The sequence below is a fragment of the Gouania willdenowi genome, chromosome 1 (assembly GCF_900634775.1).
Source record: "Gouania willdenowi chromosome 1, fGouWil2.1, whole genome shotgun sequence".
Taxonomy (NCBI): domain Eukaryota; kingdom Metazoa; phylum Chordata; class Actinopteri; order Blenniiformes; family Gobiesocidae; genus Gouania; species Gouania willdenowi.
In genome coordinates, this window is record NC_041044.1 from 6,004,704 (window position 1) to 6,022,460 (window position 17,757).

General features: G+C 38.4%; 1 protein-coding gene and 10 non-coding genes across 11 annotated transcripts in view; all 11 read left to right on the forward strand.

Moving 5' to 3' along the window:
- Positions 1-2,759, forward strand: part of LOC114471718 (voltage-dependent T-type calcium channel subunit alpha-1I-like) — a 498,082-nt gene extending 495,323 nt beyond the window's left edge. Inside the window, exon 38 of the mRNA XM_028460576.1 lies at positions 1,847-2,759. Coding sequence (XP_028316377.1) covers positions 1,847-2,467 — 621 coding nt within the window. The 3' untranslated portion in view covers positions 2,468-2,759. The remainder of the gene's footprint in view (positions 1-1,846) is intronic.
- Positions 2,760-12,455: 9,696 nt separating this feature from the next.
- trnat-agu (transfer RNA threonine (anticodon AGU)) lies at positions 12,456-12,528 on the forward strand. The gene has a single exon. It is a non-coding gene; the product is annotated as a tRNA-Thr (tRNA).
- Positions 12,529-12,912: 384 nt separating this feature from the next.
- On the forward strand, positions 12,913-13,002 carry trnar-ucu (transfer RNA arginine (anticodon UCU)). The gene is given in 2 exon segments: positions 12,913-12,949; positions 12,967-13,002. It is a non-coding gene; the product is annotated as a tRNA-Arg (tRNA).
- Positions 13,003-13,676: 674 nt separating this feature from the next.
- Positions 13,677-13,749, forward strand: trnam-cau (transfer RNA methionine (anticodon CAU)). The gene has a single exon. It is a non-coding gene; the product is annotated as a tRNA-Met (tRNA).
- A 251-nt stretch (positions 13,750-14,000) lies between these two features.
- Positions 14,001-14,073, forward strand: trnat-agu (transfer RNA threonine (anticodon AGU)). Its single transcript has one exon. It is a non-coding gene; the product is annotated as a tRNA-Thr (tRNA).
- Positions 14,074-14,470: 397 nt separating this feature from the next.
- trnar-ccu (transfer RNA arginine (anticodon CCU)) lies at positions 14,471-14,560 on the forward strand. The gene is given in 2 exon segments: positions 14,471-14,507; positions 14,525-14,560. It is a non-coding gene; the product is annotated as a tRNA-Arg (tRNA).
- A 672-nt stretch (positions 14,561-15,232) lies between these two features.
- On the forward strand, positions 15,233-15,305 carry trnam-cau (transfer RNA methionine (anticodon CAU)). Its single transcript has one exon. It is a non-coding gene; the product is annotated as a tRNA-Met (tRNA).
- Positions 15,306-15,556: 251 nt separating this feature from the next.
- trnat-agu (transfer RNA threonine (anticodon AGU)) lies at positions 15,557-15,629 on the forward strand. Its single transcript has one exon. It is a non-coding gene; the product is annotated as a tRNA-Thr (tRNA).
- Positions 15,630-16,013: 384 nt separating this feature from the next.
- trnag-ucc (transfer RNA glycine (anticodon UCC)) lies at positions 16,014-16,103 on the forward strand. The gene is given in 2 exon segments: positions 16,014-16,050; positions 16,068-16,103. It is a non-coding gene; the product is annotated as a tRNA-Gly (tRNA).
- Positions 16,104-16,769: 666 nt separating this feature from the next.
- Positions 16,770-16,842, forward strand: trnam-cau (transfer RNA methionine (anticodon CAU)). Its single transcript has one exon. It is a non-coding gene; the product is annotated as a tRNA-Met (tRNA).
- A 694-nt stretch (positions 16,843-17,536) lies between these two features.
- Positions 17,537-17,626, forward strand: trnar-ucu (transfer RNA arginine (anticodon UCU)). The gene is given in 2 exon segments: positions 17,537-17,573; positions 17,591-17,626. It is a non-coding gene; the product is annotated as a tRNA-Arg (tRNA).
- Positions 17,627-17,757: the final 131 nt, after the last annotated feature.

Below are 17,757 nucleotides of genomic sequence, written 5' to 3' on the forward strand. Positions count from 1 at the left end.
TGCCACAAATTACACATTGGCCTATAGTGCATCTGAAAAGTATTCACAGCACTTTGCTTTTTCCACATTTTATGTTACAGCCTTATTCCAAATCTTATTGAAGTAGTCTCTTTCCTCAAAATTTGACACGAAATATACCATAATGTCAACGTGAAAAAGTTTTTATTTAAAACTAAGAACTGCCAGGTTTTCAAGATCCGTCACTTCTGCCTGTGTTTAGTGACAGAGTTACATTGTGTAGGCAAAAGTTAAAGGATCTAGATTAGGATTGTAATTTAGGGTAACCATATGTCCGGATTTACCGGGCCATCTTTTCACGTCTTGTCCGCACTGTCCAAGTATATCTTACAAATTAATGAAATTGTTTGGGTTTCCCAGCTCATCTGAGGAACACATTAATATAAAAGACTGTAATTAATGTAGCTAATTTTTGCTCTATCTGAGAAATTCTACCAGTTTTTGAAAGCTAAAGCTCTTTAAAGCCAATAACGTTGATAACGGTAATTTTACTCACACGTGACAGAAATATTAAAGATGCTGCTTTGTTTTGATGAAATCATCACACACGAGGAAAAGAGAAATAGGATCAAAGTGTAAGAGAAAGAAAGAGAGATTAAAAGAGACCAAATAGAGGTGGATTTAATTGAAAAGGTTATTTATTGAAGTGTATAATTAATGATTATTTAATATTCTGTAAGCCTTCAGTTTTTTGTTGTAGTTTTTGTAAAGAGGCTAATCTTATGATTAATTATGGTACATACATCTATCCTATTAGATGTGTAAATACCTAAAAACACTATGGAGTTTTTCCCTCTCACAGAGTCACCGCTCACCCTCAAATAGATACAGACTAGTCATTTTAACCTTTTATCATTTAGTTAATTGAGCAGGATGAATATTCACCCTGTTTAACACACAATGACGGGCGATACATGAGAACAAGATACTTTTTAATAATGTGTGCTTTTAAATGTAGAAATACCTGCACAATAGTATAATCTTTATTGCTGTAACATAAGTGACCATCTACAGCAGAGATGGGCATATTTTTACTATATTGTATATTTGTCACACATTCTCTGTTTTCTAGTCAATCCGTTTGTTATGGAGTCATTTTGCATGTTTTTGTTGTCATTTTGTATATTTTCCTCAAATTTTTATACCTTTTGTCATTTTGTGTGCTTTTGTTGTAATTTTTGTGTATTTATGTCATTTTTTTATCGCATTTTTAAAGTTTTTCCTGTCATTTTGTGTATTTTCTTGTCATTTTGTGTTGCTGTTTTCGTGTCTGTTTTTATCATTTTGTATATTTTTCTCTTATTTTTATACTTTTTGTCATTTTATGTGCTTTTGTTGTCATTTTTTAATATTTTTTCCGCCATTTTGTCTTTTTAAGTCATTTTGTCAATTTTCGTGTAATTTTATGTTTTTGTTGTCCCATATTTTTTTGTGTGTTTTTGTTTTTAATTTTCATACTTTTTTGGCGTTTTTACATTCTTTTGTTGTAAATAATGTGTATTTATGTTTTTTTTTTTTTTAAATCACATTTTGTGTGTTTTGGAGTCATTTTTGTGTATTTGTTGTCATTTTGTAAATTTTTGTCTCTGTAAATTTTTATCTCATTTTGTAAATTTTTGCTTATTTTCTTAGTTTTTCTAGTCAATCTGTTTGTTATGGAGTTACTTTGTGTATTTACTTTGGGCGCCGCACTAAACTACGCTGAGGGCCACAGCCGCATGTGGCCCCTGGGCCAGCATTTGCCAATGTCTGCTCTACATGAATAAACAAGTTTATCTGATGAATGAAGTAATGCTTGAATTTCCATCCTGTTGTTCTCCCCACCCAGCACCCGTCCCACAGTGACTCGTCCCTGGCTACAGGCAGTTCTGAAGGCAGCCTGCAGACCACCCTAGAAGAAGGGCTCAGCTTTAGTGTCTCTCCACCTCAAAATCTACAACTCCCCATTCCTTTCCTCAGTGCACTTCCACGTCACCCCTCACAGCCTCAGAAACCAGCCCAGCAGCTCTTTTCACTAAAAACTCGCAGCTCGGCACTCACTCTGAAATTGAGCCGGAGGCACCAGAGGAGTCAGAGCAGCAGCGGAGGACGCAGCACCAGCCCCGGCTGCCCCCGTCAGGACTCCATGGAGCTTTCAGATGAAGATCTGGGCTTAGGGACGGGCCGGGAACACTTGTCAGAAACCATCAACAGCCTTTCTCTCACATCGCTGCTCAGCCCTGGCGCTCTGGCTCCCCCGGTGGTGAAGAAATGTAACAGCACAGGCTGTCTGGACCAAAGTAAAAGTAAAGACAGTCACCATTTTTATGGCATCGATGCTCATGGTTTTCTCTCAAATCCCTGGACAGAGGGAAGGGCAAGAGAAACCGAGAAGGCCAGTAACATCACAAGGTTCACCATGAAAAGCAGCAGTCGACCCACAGAGACAACCTCCAGGAAAAAAAGATGAAACACTTGTTGCCTGTAATTAGTAAAAATCTTTACCTTGATGTTGAGCCAGAGCAGGGAACGACTTACCCCCAATTTCAACCGGATCCGTATCTGCACCAAAACTGCTCCACTGCGTAACTGCAGCGCAATCTGCAGGCCATCAATTCCCACCATCTCCGGTTTTGCTGCGTATCTATTGTAGCAAGGACTTAGAAGATCCAGCTAATTCACGTGTAATGGATAAGTGCAATATTTATATGTGGAATACGATTTTAAAATGTGGTATCAGCAGAAAGGAAACCAATCAGCTGTGATGTTGTTGGACTGGATCCGTAACTGCTCTGAAACAGCTGCAGCAGATACGCAGCCCTTCTATTTTTGCTGGACTCTGGAGCTGTGCTGCAGCAATTTGACATAGTTAAGCCCCGTGGGACAGGAAGTAGTGCACAGACACAGAATAAAATATCTGGTTTAATTTCAAAATAAAATATTCCGTGTTCAAGGCGGATCATATTTCCATCCATTTACCAACCTGCTTGCTAGAGGACGACACCGACCTTCCAGGGCCTCCAGAGGGTCCATTTTGGACTCCAGCCAAAAAAAAAAACAAGCACATATTCAGACTCAAGGGAATAAAACTTGTCCGCTGATACCACATTCCGAGCAAATATCAACGGGAGAAGCAGAATTAAAGTTGGAGCCCTGCTTTGCTTCCACACTGCTTCTCCCATTGACCTCCAGCCAGGGTTTGGGTCAATTACAATTATGTTTTAACTACCCATGTTCAATTACAACTTCATTACAATTACAGTGACCTACAGTGACATTTTTCCCAATTACAATTATTTTTTATCCTGGGAAAGTCACTTTCAATTAGGTTCTCAATTACTAAACTTAAATTACAATTATTCACAATTACTGAGCCTGAAATAAATTACCTAATAAAAGTTAATCTTCTTTTTGTGTTAGTCTTCTGTTAGCATCTCTTATGATAACGGCTCCTAAATCAGCTGTAAAATACGCTAAAAACAAATATCTGTTATATATTTTCTTTCCTATTGTTTACCTTGTTAGGCTTCCTCATCAATGAAAATATATGTTTTAATATTTTTGGTGTGAACATATGAGCCTTTTTTGTGTCAGTATACCCCCAGATTTATTTTTTTAAATGGTAAAATGTTGGATAGCTAGATATGAAACATATAATAATAATAGTTCTACATATGTGTAGAACTGTACATAGAACTGTAACAATGGTTCCCTAGTTTTGCATTACATTTTAATTGACAATTTTTATAGAATTTTCGTGGCAATTACAATTACAAAGTCAATTATTTAAACTCAATTACAATTGAATTACAATTACGACAGCAACATATTTTAAACATTACAATTAAAATTCTAATTAATTACGCCATAATTGTAATTAATTGTCAATTACGCAATTACAATTGTAAATGATTCCACCCCTGCCTCCAGCTTTCTTTAGGCGCTAGGTGGGATTGGATCGTATTTCACATGTAAATATTGACCTCATCCATGGTTCAGTCAATAATCTCCATGAAAGTGGTTAGGGTTAGTGGAACTTCTACAAAGCAGGACAGAGTGGATTTCCTTCTGCTCCTCTCCAAGGACACAATCAACTGTTTGTTTGGTTTTGTGGTTCTATTCATACCTGTCAAGTTTTGGATTTGAAAACAAGGGACATTTTCTGGCGCCCACTACGAGCCCTCCCACCCGCCCAACCAAGCTCCAGTATTCCCTATATTTTAAGATAGATGTACAATAAATCTACAATAGCCACTTGTCAACCACTTACTAAATACAATTATGTGATTAGAATAGGTAGGTCGACCTTTATTAACATTAAAATGCTGTGAACATTCCTACTAGGGCTGGGCATATCTCAATATATTTTCTCAAAATGGTAACGCATGATATAAATCTTGATAATTTCATTAAATAAAGTCTGACCAGAAAGACAATTCTGGGTTAAATTTGCTGATGCAAAATGCTACACAGACACATTTATTAACAAACAGCTCCACAATATGTGACTCATTAATCATCTAACTGAGCTTTACATGTTGTTCTGAGAAGTAAAAGCAACGACTCCTAAAACTAGTATTTTGATATATAATAAGCTATAATATATACACACATATATATATATATATATACACACATATATATATATATATATCGATATATGAAATATTATAGTTTTCTATAACGCCCAGCCCTAATTCCTAAATTATAAAACAGCCTAAATAAAAACATAATAATGTATATGAAGCACACGTGTTTATCGAATATACTTACAGTTTATATACAAGTCAACACGTTGCATATTTACTGTTAATTTCACATTGCTTGTCTTTAAGTTAGACATTAACATTTTATTTTCATTAGATATTTTCTTGTAATTTCTCATGCTCACTCATGTGGTTCTCTGGTATTCACTAATAACTTATTAGACACATTTATTACAGACTACATTTTTTAACACTTTTTGAAAGCAGTGTATATTTTTGACGTTTGCTAATTTTTCATGGTGACTTACGTCATTCCTTCCCCCAGTGGGAGACGCTAAAATCCCAGTTATTAATCTAACAGAACATGTAACTGTGTCCCATCCTGCTGCTCTTTAGGAAGATAAACTCTATGTCACATTTTACAACGTATTTTCACCACTTCTTAGTTTTTTTCGCCGGAACATCTTCATTCATCATCTCTCTTCTGAGTTATTTCCGGGTTTGTTGCCCCTGTCAGCACTAATCTCGCGATAACTGCCACTCAGGCCATTTGAGGTGGCAGTTCTCACGAGGCTAGTAACGGCGTTCAGTTTAGTAAGCCATCTTTTAATTACTATTACATTAAAATACAGGATATTTACGGGAAAATACTAATACGGGAAGATGGTGGGAAAGAGGGGTAAAATACGGGAGTTTCCCTGCCAAAACGGGATACTTGACAGGTATGATTCTATATGGTTTCATTTTGATACCAGATTCACATCAAGGACGGACGTGGTGGAGATTGCTGGACTGCTGATTGCGCTGCAGTTACGCAGCAGAGCAGTTACGGAGCAGATACGCATCCAGTAGAAATCCAGTGTTAAGACATGTCCTGTGAACATAGTTTGAAAAATGTCTGTGACTCATTGTTTTTGCCTTGTCGATTCCTCTCCAATTTGGCTGCTTGGCATCCATCATTCCTACAAAGATTGTAGTTGCTTTTGTAATTAGACTCTTGATCTGTTAACACAGAAAAAGTTTGATTCGGGCATTTCGTAGAACAAGATTTCATTGATTCGATGTTGAACAAAGTGATAGCATTTGTTGAAGCCATTCTGACGGAACACTCAGACAAAATGAACGAAGTTGTGTTGTATAGGGTTACAGAAGCAGGCTTGCTTGGCCATAATGTGCCCTGTAGATCTGTGCAAAAATAAAGTGTCCCATAAAAAGACGGATAGTACACACTGAAGCTTCTTCTGAGGAAGAAACAAACTTTGTACAGTTGGATTTTTGTTACATCCATCAGTACCGGTAGCATCAACTTTTTCCTCTCTATAGAGAGATATGATGGTCATGGGAAAGTGAAAGCCTGTATAAATAGGATTTTTTTTTTTTTTTTTAAAGCTCAGCACATTGAGATTGTGTGAATGTAGACACATCATACAGACAAGTGAAGGAGCACGTCTGCTGAGGACGCTCTAAACAGAAGAGAGGATAAATGACTGCTGCTGAGAATAAATACGTGGGTTCTCAGTGGAAGCACTGGCCACTTTCCAGTGGACTTCTTTGCTTTCTGCAAACCCATGAAAGGGCTAAAAAAGTATTGAATGCAGACCTGGGCCAAATACTGAAACCTGCTATGGAACATGAAGAACGACGTCTAGACAGTTCGCATTGGAAAACTTAAATCCTTGAGAAAATTACTCTAAACACTCCAAAAATGTTGAAGAAAAGCACATGGTAAACCTGTACCCACACAGGAAATATCTGAAAAAGTAAAAAACATAATATTCATCAAAAGTATAAATGGCAAATAATGGGTTGTTTTCTGCATCAATGAAGAAAAGCACAATACAAACACTGATCTATTAACCTGATGACTTTTCTGTTAACATACTAAACCTAGCAAGTCAAAATCCAAATTTTCTCAGAAAAATCTGGCCTTCACCAGCATTGTAATATTAGCTGTAGGCTAAAAAATCTATTGTAGCTTTTAAAATCTCATATCATGCTAACAAAGGAAATGTGAATCAGATCAAAGTCAACTGTTAACATTCAGAATTGGAAAAAGTGTAAAAAAAATATTAGGAACTATGTTGGAGGTTTTTTTTTTTGGCAGTGATTAAACTTTCTGACTAAGCATCTTAGCTAAGCAATTTGTTTTAATGGGAGTTAACCAAGTTAGCCAAGCTAACGCTGAAGAAAAATGACAACACTATGATTAGCTTCTGTGCTTGTTGGCTTATAGACAAGCTGCTGACAACACAACCATCTTTCATTACTGTCACAGTTTCTGTCCTAAATTTTTGTTCCCCATCTTTTCTGTAGACTCTTATGTGCTGCTCATGAAATCATCAGATATTGCACATTTCAAAGCCTGAATTTAGGTGACTAGATTAGAGAAACTACCACAATTACAGTTTCATTTATTTTGACATAATAATTAATAATTTATCAATAATAATCGAGTGTAACAACAAGTGGCGGTGGCTCTCAACATTGTTATTTCAAGCAAGTTCATTTGGTTTTCTTTTTAATCCTATGTTAAGGTTTTCATTTATTCAGACAACTTTTTCCAGGAAATGTATTTTGATTTAACAGCTCTGGCCACGCCCCCTGGCGCCTTATTCTTCTTCTTCTGTGTAGCTTTACGGCGGTTGGCAACCAAGGCAAGCATTACCGCCCAACCCCTGTCGCCTGATGGTGGCCAGCCGGACTAATAAGGACAAATCAAAAGCGAGGAAGACTGGCAGTTGACAGTTGGAACATGTCAGAAGATCAAAGTAAATTTCCTGAAAAAAGTTGTCTGAATAAAAAAAAACGCCAACATATTATCTCAACATTTGTTTTTCTTTTTCGGCGACTTGCTCAGCTATGACTGGCTAGCGTAATAACTGTTGTTCTAGTATGTGAGCAACTTTTTTTTCTCATAAGAAAAACACTAAAAACTGGGACATTTTTAACTGGGAACAGGTCATCCAAAAATGGCGACTGTCTCCAAATGTTGGAGGTCTGGTCACCTTACCCAGAATGCTTATCATTATGCTCTTTAGTCAAGTTAGCGTGCAGCAACTTTAGCCCAATGTCCTGTTACTTAATGTTTCTGTTTGATAGGACAGACAGCCCAACATTACAAACATTGAAACGCAGTGAGTTTGAGGTGATAGACCGACGTGGAAATATCAAAGCAGAGCCTGCAGTTTGTTTGCAGCAATGAAAACAAGCTAATATTTGTCTCAGGTCTGCTTGATTGTAGCATGATATTTAAAAACAAGAGTGTGTCTTATGGTGAGCAATGTGGTTCAAATTAATGTATTGTGTAGTTCTCAGCACTCATTTTGCATTTTTGACAAGTTGTGATGACCCAACATGTAAAAAAAGTCTCGCAACCTTTGAAATCCCAACTATTCTGACTCAGGTGGATACACTCAAAACTTACCGATTATAGAGCACACAGCCACATAAATGTAAAGATGTCAGTGTTAAAATACTGAGGAGACACAAGGATCCTCAGCATCCCTTCAACTGATGTCCTTATTCTCCTTATTGTATTATGTCCCTTCACAGGGAAATGGGACGACTACGAGAAAGAGACTACGCCGCCTCTACTTGAGATATGCAATATGTTACAGTAGATGTACAGTTAGATGTATGAGACTCATATAGATAGGCAATATGGTAAGAGAAGATTATATTTATGAATCCATGCGTTAGAGTAAAATGTCACCCACACTCAAAGGTCATTGAAAGGATGAAGGTGTTTTTGTGTGTGTGTGTGTGTGTGTGTTTTCTCTTTTTTCCCTTCTTCCTTCTCACACTCATTTTTCTTTTGGCCGACGTGCATGTGGGTTTATTGTTTTTCTGTTTTCTTAAATGTCACTTTAGTGTCATATAAAAGTGAGATGGCTTTTCAACAATAACCGACTGTTGAGGGTTTTATTTCTACCAAATGCTGGAGTTCAATGTTTTTGTTCCACAGCAAAGATGATTTGTACTTTCTGGCAGTGAAAATATGAAAAGGTTAGACCGCATAAAATATAGCCTATCCTCACTTACACCACACAATGTTACAAATTTGCTGTTTATTACACAACCAATTCCTAAGTTTTAAAGTTGCCTTGGTCAATACTTAATATTTTTTAACAACACAGATAAACACCGTGTAGCATTTCTTCCAATTTATTTATTTATTTTTTTAGAATTTACACACTAAAAAATAAATTGCCAATCTCAAGTCTGTTTATGACCCCACCATCAACAACAGTTTTGTTGTCAAATGGTCATGTGACTTGAATCTCTGAAAAGTTAAGCTCATTGCATTGTGGGATTTGGAGTCCTGCAGAAGAGCAGAAAAGTGTTTTTACTCCATTCTTACCATGATTTATTAGGTTTGTAAAGGACACTGATTTGTGTCCTTTTTGTTCTGCTTTGTTTTTTGTGTTCCCTTTGATATTACTCTGATTTCATCATCTTTGAGTGATTCTGTAAAAAGAACACTTGGCAAAAACTGTCATCAGTAGTGGATGACAATAACTTCTGGATGTTATACAGGTACACTTTAAAAAGTCGTAGTTATTCACAGCAGCTTTAACGAAGTAGCAGAAACTTATGAGAACACAGCCCATGTAAAATAATAGAAATTAAGACCAAACTCATCCTGTCAGGAAAATATCTTAAGCTCTACTGCTTTAGTTCTACCTAAAGTGCTGTGAAAACGAGTCGATTCACTGAAAATTGCCGAAATTTGAAAACTTCTGAACCACACTGGTCAAAAAAATTGACTCTGATGGAACTCGAACCACAGCCTTTGAATTATTTACAAACTCTATACCTAGAATACAAATGCGCTGTCCATTGAGCCACAGAGCCACTTTTCATGCTTGAATGCTCTACTTACAACCCGTGGCAAAAATGAGGGAATCACCATTCTTGGAGAATGTTCATTGAGTTGTTTGATTTTATATATCAGCATTATGCCACAAAACTAAAGTCATATGGCAACTTTCTGGCTTTAAGAAACACTAACAGAAATCAAGAAAATGAATTGTGGTAGTCAATAACAATTGCTTTCTTAGATCAAGCAGAGGAAAACAATCATGCAATCACTCAATTTTGAGGAAAAAAAATATGGAATAATGTAAAATAAAACAAAAAAAAGCACTACAATGCACCATTAGTACTTTGTTGCACCACCTCTGGCTTTTATAACAGCTTGCTGTACTATTTACAGGCCATGACATTGACCCTATGTGTCTTTCTTCAAGGAAAGTTCTCACAGTTTTTGCACTATGGCAAGATGCATTATCATTTTTGATAAATTATGTCATCCTCAAAACATCCTTTCAAATGAGGGAATAAGAAAAGTGTCCAAAATGTCAACATAAACTTGTACATTTAATGAAGATGTAATGACTGCCATCTCCCCAGTGCCTTTACCTGACATGCAGCCCCATATCATCAATGACTGTGGAAATGTACATGTTTTCTTCAGGCAGTCATCTTCATAGATCTCATTGGAATGGCACCCAACAAAAGTTCCGCATCATAACCTTGCCCAATGCAGATTCGTGATTCATCATTGAATATGACTTTCATCCATTCATCCACAGTCCTCTATTGCTTTTCCTTAGGTCATTGTAGGTGGTTTTTTACAGTTTGGTCACAGACATTAACTCCAGGTTCCGCCCATTTGTTCCTCATTTGTTTTGTTGTGCATTTTGTTTTCAAGACAAATTGCTTTAAGTTTTCTGTGTTGATGCTTTGATGTCTTCCTTGATGTCTTCCTTGATCTACCAGTATGCTTGCCTTTTACAACCTCCGCATGTTGTTTGTACTGGGTCCAGATTTTAGACACAGCTGACTGTGAACAAACAACACATTTTGCAACATTCCGTGATTATTTACCTTCTTTAAGAAGTTTGATATTCCTCTCCTTTGTTTCAACTGACATCTCTCGTGTTGGAGCCGTGATTCATGGCAATCTGCTTTGTACAACAGCTCTCCAAGGTGTGAACGCTCCTTTTTAGATTTAATCTGATGAAGGTGTTAGTTTTGGAAATTGAAACTTACAGGGTGACTTTCATAATTTTTTCCTCAGAATTGAGCAGTGTTTGGAATAACGGCGTTAGGTAACAGCGTTTTTTTTTCAGTAACGGATTAATCTAACTAATTACTTTTTGCGCCGTTAAAATCACTGAGCGTTAAATGCGGTGCGTTACATGCATTGATTAAATAAACTGTTATCCGCAACGTTGGCTTCATACGCAGCTGTAGTGAGGAGGTGGGTTAAAAACAAGGTGAGCGATTATGATTGGCTAAGGCGGCGTCATGTTTCATGGGAGCCAATCAGAGCCAGTGTTTTTGCACATGTGCCAGCACACGCGCCACACACACAAACAACCACTACAGATTTGATGACGCAACAGAGAAGGCGAGCATGGAGCAGTTAGATGAAAAGTTGGCATTTTTAAGGTGGCGATACAAACACTACTTTTAAACCCTACGGCCTTTTTACTGTTTTTTTCATTGCGTTTGATTTTACCTTTATATTTCATATAAGGAAATCCATAAACCTTGCTTGTTTGGTATCATTTTTTTCAGGACAACCTCCCAAATGTGACTATTTTCTTTAATATGGCATACTGTATTAACACAGTGGCTCTAACACCACAATAAAAACTCAAATTTGAGTGGGAAAAAGTTAGGTTTTTTTACTATAAAAGTCACAAACATTTTTAATGAATTACTTTTAATGCTTGTATAGCAAATCTAAACTACATGTTTCAAAAATGTATATACAGATGAATTAAAAAAAAAAACAGTTATATATAGCTATTTACAATGAAATGCAAGCAATGTCGCAGGCGATTTTCTACAACTATTTACAAAAAAAGAATGAATCACAAATACAGAGAAATGCAAATCATTTGTGCCTCATTGTGTTGATTTAAAACAATAAAAAAATATACTAGATACTACACTACACTCTAATCTCACTCACTACACACTAACTACACAGTCAAATCACAGTAACATTCACTATTATCTCAAATCTCTCAACTCACTCTTTAGCTTCCTCCGTCTCTGTTTACCTATCGCTTGAAAACAACATTCTCGCTATTAGTGGACATTATGATTGGACAATGGCATTCTTCTTCTCAACCAATAGGAAAAAAGATGTTACAGTTTGGTTCTTTCTTGCCGCAGAGCACTTTAGCTTTCGTTTTAGATGCGCTCTGCAGCGGCCTTCCTGCACGAAGCCTGCACTGACAGCTCAAAAAAATTTCGACACGGGTTGAAAAGGAGATCCATGGACGATACACTTTTCTGCTATTGGCTCCAGAGGGTTAAATTAATTGTGGTCAAAGGCAAGAATGTGCATGTTAAGTCAACATTATATCCAGGAGCGAAGGCTTTGTCGACATCAGTTGTAAGTAGCTCAAAATTATTGAAGCACAGTAGGCAGCACGTCAGTCTCATAATCTGAAGGTCGTGAGTTCAATCCTCACACGAGGCAAGTCTTTGGTCAGTAAAGTTGGCTCTGTGGTGCAATGTACAGCGCATTGGACTCTTAGATAAGATTTGAAAGTAATACAAATGCTGTGGGGTCAAGTCTATGAACACTCTTGCTCAGAAATCTTGAAACTTTGGAGTTGTCATGGGTTGTACGTTAACCACACAAAGGTGGAAATACCAAATTGTTTAATCATGACAGGAGATCAACCTATTTTACCAACTGTCAAAGGAGCAAAAGTTTACTCATAGTATGCCTTGTTAGCGCAGTAGGCAGCGCGTCAGTCTAGTACACTGAAGGTCGTGAGTTCAATTCTCACACGAGGCAGAGCTTTTAGAAACTCGATGCATCCTCGTTCAACAGTGGCCAAACAAAATGAACAAGAGTCCGACGGAGGGTCTGCTTCACACCACAGGACCAGCAATACTTTAAGGAAAGCCTCTCAATGTTCAAGTGGACCTTGGCTTCATCCATGAATTCATCTCTTTGTGAGTGTGTCCTGCCCACCAAAAATATCCATCTCTTTAAGTAACCCTGAGCTGAAGCCTTCAAGTCCTTAGTAGGAGATACAGATTCAAAATGAGTCCTCAAAATAAGCACAGACCTCTGCTGAAAAGTTTAACTTTTACACAACTGAAGGAACATTCATTCATCCATCTCCTGGGAAGGAGCCGTGCTTCCATAATGTGCAGAACATTGGTCAGGATTTATGGCTCTGTGGCGCAATGAACAGCGCATTGGACTTCTAGGAAAAGATTGCTAATAATTCAAAGGCTGTGGGTTCAAGTCCCACCAGAGTCAAATTTCTGACCAATCTTGCTCAGAAATCTTTAAACTTTGTAGTGAATCAGCTCATTTTCACAGTGCTTTATGTAGAACTAAAGGAGTGGAGCCTTCAAGCCTTGTTGTGTCGGGCTCAGGCTGTGTGGGTGAACCTACTGAGGCCTAATTGCTGCTCTACAAAGAAACCCAGTGTTTCTTTAGCAGATGGGACGCCAATGGCTCAGACTGCGTGAGTAAGGGAACACCGCATGTTGGTGGGTGTTAATACAAATCATACAAAGGTAGGAGAAAGGTTTGTTCTTTTGATTCAGATAGGCCTGTGACTAGATAAAGGATGTAAAACCTTCAACACAGCAATGGGTCTACAAGCTGAGTGACCAAACAGAAACTCATTGACTGAACTCTGTGCTTGTCTGAATGAGCTCTCCTAGATCCAGCAGCAACTGAGACAATCTTTCTAACTAATCTGAGTTCAGCTTTACACAAAATGCTTGTAAAAGCAGTTTTAGTCTGTCATTGGAAATCTCTTAAAAGCATAACCTAAACAATGCTACTATTCCGACTGAAAAGGATCATAGATTATATGTTAACCATTCAAAATACAAAGCTAGAACTATCAAATTGTTTAATGTAGACAGAAGATTAAACTATTTTTACCAACTGTCACAGGAGCACAAATTCAGGCAATGTATGCCTTGTTAGCGCAGTAGGCAGCGCGTCAGTCTCATAATCTGAAGGTCGTGAGTTCAATCCTCACACGAGGCAAATCTTTGGTCAGTAAAGTTGGCTCTGTGGTGCAATGTACAGTGCATTGGACTCTTAGATAAGATTTGAAAGTAATACAAAGGCTGTGGGGTCAAGTCTATGAACAATTTTGCTCAGAAATCTTGAAACTTTGGAGTTGTCATGGGTTGTACGTTAACCACACAAAGGTAGAAATACCAAATTGTTTAATCACGACAGGAGATCAACCTATTTTACCAACTGTCAAAGGAGCAAAAGTTTACTCACAGTATGCCTTGTTAGCGCAGTAGGCAGCGCATCAGTCTAGTAAACTGAAGGTCGTGAGTTCAATTCTCACACGAGGCAGAGCTTTTAGAAACTCGATGCATCCTCGTTCAACAGTGGCCAAACAAAATGAACAAGAGTCCGACGGAGGGTCTGCTTCACACCACAGGACCAGCAATAGTGTCAGGGTAAGCTTTGAGGAAAGCCTCTCAATGTTCAAGTGGACCTTGGCTTCATCCATGAATTCATCTCTTTGTGAGTGTGTCCTGCCCACCAAAAATATCCATCTCTTTAAGTAACCCTGAGCTGAAGCCTTCAAGTCCATAGTAGGAGATACAGATTCAAAATGAGTCTTCAAAATAAGCACAGACCTCTGCTGAAAAGTTTAACTTTTACACAACTGAAGGAACATTCATTCATCCATCTCCTGGGAAGGAGCCGTGCTTCCATAATGTGCAGAACATTGGTCAGGGTTTATGGCTCTGTGGCGCAATGGACAGCGCATTGGACTCCTAGAAAACATTTGCAAGTAATTCAAAGGCTGTGGGTTCAAGTCCCACCAGAGTCAAATTTCTGACCAATCTTGCTCAGAAATCTTTAAACTTTGTAGTGAATCAGCTCATTTTCACAGTGCTTTATGTAGAACTAAAGGAGTAGAGCCTTCAAGCCTTGTTGTTTCGGGCTCAGGCTGTGTGGGTGAACCTACTGAGGCCTAATTGCTGCTCTACAAAGAAACCCAGTGTTTCTTTAGCAGATGGGACGCCAATGGCTCAGACTGCGTGAGTAAGAGAACTCCGCATGTTGGTGGGTGTTAATACAAATCATACAAAGGTAGGAGAAAGGTTTGTTCTTTTGATTCAGATAGGCCTGAGACTAGATAAAGGATGTAAAACCTTCAACATAGCAATGGGTCTACAAGCTGAGTGACCAAACAGAAACTCATTGACTGAACTCTGTGCTTGTCTGAATGAGCTCTCCTAGATCCAGCAGCAACTGAGACAATCTTTCTAACTAATCTGAGTTCAGCTTTACAAATTATGTTTGTAAAAGCAGTTTGTCTGTCTTTGGAAATCTCATATAAGCATAACCTAAACAATGCTACTATTCCAACTGAAAAGGATCATAGATTATATGTTAACCATTCAAAATACAAAGCTAGAACTATCAAATTGTTTAATGTAGACAGAAGATTAAACTATTTTTACCAACTGTCACAGGAGCACAAATTCAGGCAATGTATGCCTTGTTAGCGCAGTAGGCAGCGCGTCAGTCTCATAATCTGAAGGTCGTGAGTTCAATCCTCACACGAGGCAAATCTTTGGTCAGTAAAGTTGGCTCTGTGGTGCAATGTACAGTGCATTGGACTCTTAGATAAGATTTGAAAGTAATACAAAGGCTGTGGGGTCAAATCTATGAACAATTTTGCTCAGAAATCTTGAAACTTTGGAGTTGTCATGGGTTGTACGTTAACCACACAAAGGTAGAAATACCAAATTGTTTAATCACGACAGGAGATCAACCTATTTTACCAACTGTCAAAGGAGCAAAAGTTTACTCACAGTATGCCTTGTTAGCGCAGTAGGCAGCGCGTCAGTCTAGTAAACTGAAGGTCGTGAGTTCAATTCTCACACGAGGCAGAGCTTTTAGAAACTCGATGCATCCTCGTTCAACAGTGGCCAAACAAAATGAACAAGAGTCCGACGGAGGGTCTGCTTCACACCACAGGACCAGCAATACTTTAAGGAAAGCCTCTCAATGTTCAAGTGGACCTTGGCTTCATCCATGAATTCATCTCTTTGTGAGTGTGTCCTGCCCACCAAAAATATCCATCTCTTTAAGTAACCCTGAGCTGAAGCCTTCAAGTCCATAGTAGGAGATACAGATTCAAAATGAGTCCTCAAAATAAGCACAGACCTCTGCTGAAAAGTTTAACTTTTACACAACTGAAGGAACATTCATTCATCCATCTCCTTGGAAGGAGCTGTGCTTCCATAATGTGCAGAACATTGGTCAGGGTTTATGGCTCTGTGGCGCAATGGACAGCGCATTGGACTTCCAGAAAAAGATTGCTAATAATTCAAAGGCTGTCGGTTCAAATCCCACCAGAGTCAAATTTCTGACCAATCTTGCTCAGAAATCTTTAAACTTTGTAGTGAATCAGCTCATTTTCACAGTGCTTTGTGTAGAACTAAAGGAGTAGAGCCTTCAAGCCTTGTTGTTTCGGGCTCAGGCTGTGTGGGTGAACCTACTGAGGCCTAATTGCTGCTCTACAAAGAAACCCAGTGTTTCTTTAGCAGATGGGACGCCAATGGCTCAGACTGCGTGAGTAAGAGAACTCCGCATGTTGGTGGGTGTTAATACAAATCATACAAAAGGTAGGAGAAAGGTTTGTTCTTTTGATTCAGATAGGCCTGAGACTAGATAAAGGATGTAAAACCTTCAACATAGCAATGGGTCTACAAGCTGAGTGACCAAACAGAAACTCATTGACTGAACTCTGTGCTTGTCTGAATGAGCTCTCATAGATCCAGCAGCAACTGAGACAATCTTTCTAACTAATCTGAGTTCAGCTTTACAAAATATGTTTGTAAAAGCAGTTTGTCTGTCTTTGGAAATCTCATATAAGCATAACCTAAACAATGCTACTATTCCAACTGAAAAGGATCATAGATTAACCATTCAAAATAAAGAGCTAGAACTATCAAATTGTTTAAGGTGGACAGAAGATTAAACTATTTTTACCAACTATCACAGGAGCACAAATTTGGGCAATGTATGCCTTGTTAGCACAGTAGGCAGCGCGTCAGTCTCATAATCTGAAGGTCGTGAGTTCAATCCTCACACGAGGCAAATCTTTGGTCAGTAAAGTTGGCTCTGTGGTGCAATGTACAGCGCATTGGACTCTTAGATAAGATTTGAAAGTAATACAAAGGCTGTGGGGTCAAGTCTATGAACGATTTTGCTCAGAAATCTTGAAACTTTGGAGTTGTCATGGGTTGTACGTTAACCACACAAAGGGAGAAATACCAAATTGTTTAATCACGACAGGAGATCAACCTATTTTACCAACTGTCAAAGGAGCAAAAGTTTACTCATAGTATGTAGGCAGCGCGTCAGTCTAGTAAACTGAAGGTCGTGAGTTCAATTCTCACACGAGGCAGAGCTTTTAGAAACTCGATGCATCCTCGTTCAACAGTGGCCAAACAAAATGAACAAGAGTCCGACGGAGGGTCTGCTTCACACCACAGGACCAGCAATACTTTAAGGAAAGCCTCTCAATGTTCAAGTGGACCTTGGCTTCATCCATGAATTCATCTCTTTGTGAGTGTGTCCTGCCCACCAAAAATATCCATCTCTTTAAGTAACCCTGAGCTGAAGCCTTCAAGTCCATAGTAGGAGATACAGATTCAAAATGAGTCCTCAAAATAAGCACAGACCTCTGCTGAAAAGTTTAACTTTTACACAACTGAAGGAACATTCATTCATCCATCTCCTGGGAAGGAGCCGTGCTTCCATAATGTGCAGAACATTGGTCAGGGTTTATGGCTCTGTGGCGCAATGGACAGCGCATTGGACTTCTAGGAAAAGATTGCAAGTAATTCAAAGGCTGTGGGTTCAAGTCCCACCAGAGTCAAATTTCTGACCAATCTTGCTCAGAAATCTTTAAACTTTGTAGTGAATCAGCTCATTTTCACAGTGCTTTATGTAGAACTAAAGGAGTAGAGCCTTCAAGCCTTGTTGTGTCGGGCTCAGGCTGTGTGGGTG